Raw genomic sequence first — 6000 nt, 5'->3', positions numbered from 1 at the left:
ACTGGAAGGACGTTCTTAAGTCGATGAGAGGATACAGCACTGGCAACAACGAGAGGCTGATGGATAGCTGGTCCACAGCACAGGAGATAAAGCAGAGCTGTGTGCACAGATGCAAGCAGGCTGATGGATAGGGTGGTGGGAACTCAAGGGAGTTCTCCTGATGGCTGCTATTTTCTTAGTGAGACAGGAAGTAAGACCATCAGCTGAGACAGTAGAGGTCTGCAGAAGGAGACTAAACGGTAAAGCAGCAGCCAGAAGAGGAGCTGAGCGAGAGGCTTGTATCCTCTACAGCACCTTCTTTACTTTGGCAAGTATGTTCTCAGTGTCTATCACATCCCAGGCACTTTGATAAACACCAAATGCTTCTTAAAAGAAGTGTGGCTGTAAAACATCCCAAGCATGTTTGAGGTTTGGAGCAGAGTGCATCTTGGCAGAGCAGAAGCGGTGGTGATTCAGATTGGGAAGAAGGCAAAAGCCTGCTAACTGGTTTCTCGAAATCCATTTGGTTGAGTCATGGTCCCAAAATACAAGTCTGATCGTGTCATACTTTTGCTTTACATCCTTCAGTGAAGGTATACAAGGACTCCTGACAAACTGCTTCCAGGGAAGAAAACAGAACCCTGGGATACAGAGACTTACCTTTTAGGTATACACATGTATAGTGTTCGGAGAGAAAAAAAAAAGTGCAGGTATTCAGTATTCAAAACAAAACCCCTTCCTCAAAAAAGTTTCTATGGCTTTTCACTGCCCGGGGTGGGGGGGTGGGGGGTCAGAAAATCCTTGGTTCCTAACGCTCTGCGTGGTGTGGCCACACCGTATTGATCTGTCTTTCCTTGGCTTTCTCCAATGTAGCGACACTGCACTCCAACTCAACTGGGCGAGGCTCTTCTGGGCCTCACTGCCTTCATACCGGCTTTTCTTTCTGCCTCACATATTCTTACTCCCAAGATGAGGAAGGAGCCTGCGTCTAGCCTCCCTCTCGGCCTTCCCTGGACTAGAGGTGGAGACTGCAGGCATCCCATGGTTTAGACGGCGCCGCAGGGGAGATGGGCTGGGCGGGGGGGGGTCACACCATCTTGCCCACAAGGTCAGACGGTTCAGGGACACCGTGTGATGATCTCGCCTCCTCTAGAAGGCTGTTGGGGAGTGGTGGCTGGAGCCAGGCGATGGGATTTGCCAAGTGTGAATCAAAACAGGGTATCCTCGCCCTCCGGAGGGGAAGCCCGCACTACTGGCTGTGACAAAGACAGCAAGGCAGAAACGCCACGACCTGCCCGGTCTCCCAACAGCACGCGTCTGCCAGCCGTCAGCAGCGTTAGGAGCACGATCCCTGGATCCGCCGCACTGGTGGGAAAGCGTGCCATCCCGCGCCTGCGCACTCGGGGCCCTGAGCCCCGCGCATCCAGGTCCCGCCCGAGGGAGGGCCCGCACCCCCGCCCCGCCCCCTGCCTCTGCGTGCGCACCGCCTAGAGCCCGCCTCCGTGAAAGACTGCCCGGCGCATGCGGCCGGGCTGGTGCACTGGCTGCCGGGGCTCAGTGTGAGCGTCGCTCTTTTAGCTTCTTAGCCGACGCCGGGATTTAAAGCCGGCCTCAGGTAGGCTGACTCCGGGGATCCCGCGGGAGCTGTTCTCCAGTGCAGCAATCGGCGGCGGGAGCCGAGCCCGGTGCGGGACAGCCCCACCGCCCGTGACAGACATGGTCCCCACCAATCAGGGGCGAGGTGGCCCGCCGGCCTGCCCAATGGGCTGCGTGCCTAACGGGAGTGGGGCGGGTGGCCTGGCCGGCGAGGAGCCGGCTCCCGCGCGCCGGGCCGCGTGGCCGGGCGCAGCTGGGTAGAGCGGCCGCAGGGGGCGTGGGGCGGCGGGAAAGGCCGCGGGGACCCGGGCTGCGGGCCCCGGCAGCGCACTCGTCCGTGTGGCCTGGCTCTCCTGATCAGGGTGCCGGGGTGGCTTGCGGGGCGGAGGGGGCCATAAAGGCGCGGGAGCCCCCTTCTGCCTAGCCCGCCCCGAGCAAACAGCCCGGCGGCCGCCGTTCCATTCGGACTGCCCGGGCCCTCTCCCCTCCGGCTTCAAGGCACGGCCTTAGCCTCGCTAGAGGAAGATCAAGGCCCGCCGCGGTGGGGGATGGGCTCGGCGGCCTGGCTGCGGGCCCCTCGGGCGCGCCCAGACTCCCGCAGGCGGAAGGGGCCTCGGAGCTTACAGAGCCAGACGGCCTCCCTTGCTGGAAGCTTCGGCCCCACAGCTGGCCTCCTCACCTCCTTACCTCCCGGCCGCCCAGAATGAAGATGCTGCATTTTAAAGAAGTTCACTACGTGTGCGTGGCGCACTTAGGTCCACACTCATTATGATTTTGAATTCTCAGCAGTCCTGTGACACGGGCGATGCGGAGATTCTCAGCCCGGTTTAACAGATGTAAGGATTCGGGCTTCAGGCGGCTTCCGTGACTTGACAGGTCCCAGTACATGACCGGCGGAGCTGCAGCTGGATCTCAGCATTTACCAGCAACATCTTCGTTGCTGTTTCATCTTCGTTGAATTCCTCTGATGCATCTTGATTTATGTTACTTCTGTGCTTGAAAACCTTCCCGTGTCTCACCTTCCGACTGAAGCTCAGGTTGAGCACTCACAGTTGCCACATGGTTTAGGCCCTTGCCTAAATTTGCAATTTATTTCCCACCGCCCCCAGACCCCTCTCACTCTCAGTCTCTTTTCTTGGCCCTGCGTCTCTGTTCTGTAGATAGCTGTCACCTTCCTGTCCACTCTGTTCCCTTGCCCTTCAAAGCCATTGTCAGGTCCACGTAGCAGGAGGTGTCTGGATCCTCTCTTCACTACTTCCACCTTTTTGTGAAGTCCATGGTACTTACCCTCGTCTTGCCACTGAAAGCTTTCTGCTCTGTCTTCCCGATTTATACCTGTCACGTAGCATCCCTCTGCTACCCGCCATCACTAGATTACTCATTTAATTGTAAATGGTTCTGTCTCTCTAACTGGACTGCAACTTGAGCTGTGGGCCCAAATCTGAGTAATTTTTGTGGTCCCTAGAGTGTCTAGCACAGTAGCATTTAGCTATTGGGTAGGCCATCCATGGAGTGACTCTCCTGTCAGTATCTCCCATCAGCATCTCCTGCCTGGTCGCTGAGTACATTGGGATATTTATTGCCGGGCACTGTGGGGGGCTACAGGAATCTCCCTTAAAGAGAGGTGTTATCCTCTGTGAGTAAAATCAAGGCCAGTTAAATGCAAATGGATGAGATGAGTCTTCTATAGAAGTAATCCACTCTGTACCCACTCAGAATGGTTGAGGAATTTCTGGGAACATCGAAAATTTATTCAGTGAGACTACACCATAGCCTGGCTAGGACAGCTCTAAAATACAGCCAGGTCTAGATACTCACATGTCTGTAAGGCACTGTTCAGGTGTGAAGTGAGAGCAGAGTGTCTCTTAAATACTAGGGACTTGGGTCAAACAAGTTTGGAGAAACTGCAGACTGTATATCCCTTTGGGAAATCACAGTGCACATTGACTTATTGGCTCCCATGGGTCTTGCATTAAAGAAACCAGTTGACTGCTTAACCAGCATTTCTCTGATTAGTCTGTCCATAAAGCCCTTTTTGGAGTCCCATGTGCATTTTGACAAAACCAAGGAGCGTGCTTTTGGGAATGCTGCAACAGAATAGAAAGAGCAGGACATGGTTGGGTGTCTTTTTTGCTGTCCAAGTAGGGAGGACATTCTGAGCATTCTCATCTCTTTGCCAAGTATGTTCATTCCTGCCTTGGGGAGGAACACAGCGGGGCAGGGGAATGTTTCAAGCAGAACTCCCGTTTCCTTGTTCCTTTCTTAGCTTATTTTTATTATAATTTGGCTTCACATGGAAGTGTTCCCAGAGGAGGAAAATGTCCTGGACCATGCCAAAACATTCTCTTCTACTTGTGATTGTGTTTCTTGTTTTGATCACATTTGGGTTTACTGACCCAATGATATTTCTGAGCCTCTGAAGCTGGAGCCAGCGGTAAATTCTTCCTGGCGAGCCTGTTACTGTTTGTCTGCTCACCTCTCACCTCTGCAGTTCTTGCATCTATCCACCCCTTTTTCTCTCACCAAGTCTGATTCTTCTGTTCCTTGCCACCCCTGCTCTTAAGATTTAATCTTCTCTTCCCTCTCTGAGTCTTCTGCCTAGTATGTGCTTCAGACTGGTTTATTATCTGATGTCCTTTTCCTCCAGTATGTACAGTCTCTCCTTATGACATACCTGGAAGAGATTGCTGGTAAGGAACAACTTATTAAATTTCAGAAGAGAGTTACCTTTAAAAGACCTTTAGTTTTAACTGCAGCTCTTTTTAAATGTTGAAGTTCTTTTATTCTGTCTTCTATAACCTAAACGAACTGTGTTTTCTTGGCGATACAGTACAGTTTAGCCAAAGACATTCATTACCTTTTTCATGGGGAATCAGAGTGCTCATCCAATATTGAAATATTTTCCCTATGAAGGGAAAATAATGAAGCACCTACCTGAAGCACATCCCAGTGTCTGGTGGCAGTGTCAGCCAGCATTGGGAGCATTGGGTTCTGTCAGCAGAGCTGGGTTTTGTTTGTTTTTTTTTTGTTTTTTCATATGCCCTCAAGGTTGTTGGGCTTCCCAGGTGGCTTAGTGGTAAAGAATCTGCCTGCCAAGCAGGAGATGTGGGTTCTATCCCTGGGGTCAGAAAGATCCCCTGGAGATGGAAATGGCAACCCACTCTAGTATCCTTGCCTGGGAAATTCCATGGACAGGGGAGCCTGGCAGGCTACTGTCCATGGGGTCGCAAAGAATTGAACACGACTTAGCGACTAAGCAACAAGGTTGTTAGCTGTCAAAGCTTTAAACAAAAGCGGCATTATATAATTAGCAATTGTTTTCCAATTCATATTTGACTAAAGCCATCCAGTGATCCAAGAACCATTTGCTGGGATCCCACATAATGACATTCTAAAATCACACGGCAGATAGGGAAACAGACTCCTGGAGGCTTCTTAGCTAGTAAGTGGCAGAGCTGGCATTTCAACCCACATCAGTTTGATGTCTTGAGGTATGTTTTTCTCTTTCTCTCAGGTCGACAAGTAAAATGAAGTACATTCTAGTTACTGGCGGTGTCATATCAGGAATTGGAAAAGGAATCATCGCCAGCAGCGTGGGCACGATACTTAAGTCATGCGGTTTACATGTGACCTCCATTAAAATTGACCCGTATATTAACATTGATGCAGGCACATTCTCTCCTTATGAGCATGGTAAGCAAAATGCATTTCTTTTTTAAAAATAATGATTATGTAATATGTGAAAGAAAATGTCAGCTCTTAGAAATTGTGTGTGTTTTGCTTTGCATGTCCTCCATTTCCTGCCTCCTGAGAATAGTCCTTGGCAGAGCAGAGTGATGGTTTTCTCACCCTGACATAACGGAAGCAGAAATCTTAAGAGGCAATGGGTTATTAGAGTTTTGTGTTTTCTGTGATAGAAATGATATTTTAGGTGGCTGAATGAAAGTTTGTCTCTTCTCTTGGAAAAGGATATCTGATGACATGGTAACTTTTCGAATATTTGAGAAGAGGGGTTGTGTTTATTCTCTGTGGCTCCAATCTTTAGGAATAGGATGGGTGGATGGAAGTTGTAAGAGCATGGATTTTGGCCCAATATACGATCTTACTAATAGCAAATGCTCTCCAAGAGTGGGGTGACAACTTCAAGAATTTGGTTCCTTTTGGTTGAAATGTTCAGAGACCAAAGGACCATTTTGTAGAGATTCAGGCCACAGATAGATGTTGAATTTGGATGCTCTCTATGCTTGAGATTCTGTTTTGCTTACAGAATTTGGATAAGAACAAGCATCTTTTGAAGTGAGTGAAAAGTCAAAATCATTAAGATAGGGTAGGAATACAGCGCTTTACTTCTTTGCTATTGCTGATCACCTACTGTGTGGTAACTGTCTGAATTATGTAAAAGAGTAACTACTTGAAATTGGGGGT

General features: G+C 50.0%; 1 protein-coding gene across 1 annotated transcript in view; it reads left to right on the top strand.

The window, feature by feature from the left end:
* Positions 1-1488: 1488 nt before the first annotated feature.
* CTPS1 (CTP synthase 1) overlaps positions 1489-6000 on the top strand; it is a 30832-nt gene continuing 26320 nt past the window's right edge. Inside the window, exons 1-2 of the mRNA XM_052637040.1 lie at positions 1489-1594; positions 5090-5268. Of these exons, the coding sequence (XP_052493000.1) occupies positions 5103-5268 (166 nt within the window). The 5' untranslated portion in view covers positions 1489-1594; positions 5090-5102. The remainder of the gene's footprint in view (positions 1595-5089; positions 5269-6000) is intronic.

The sequence above is a fragment of the Budorcas taxicolor genome, chromosome 3, assembly GCF_023091745.1.
Source record: "Budorcas taxicolor isolate Tak-1 chromosome 3, Takin1.1, whole genome shotgun sequence".
NCBI lineage: Eukaryota > Metazoa > Chordata > Mammalia > Artiodactyla > Bovidae > Budorcas > Budorcas taxicolor.
Note: the sequence above shows the minus strand (reverse complement) of the source record. Positions and strands in the feature narration are given on the sequence as shown.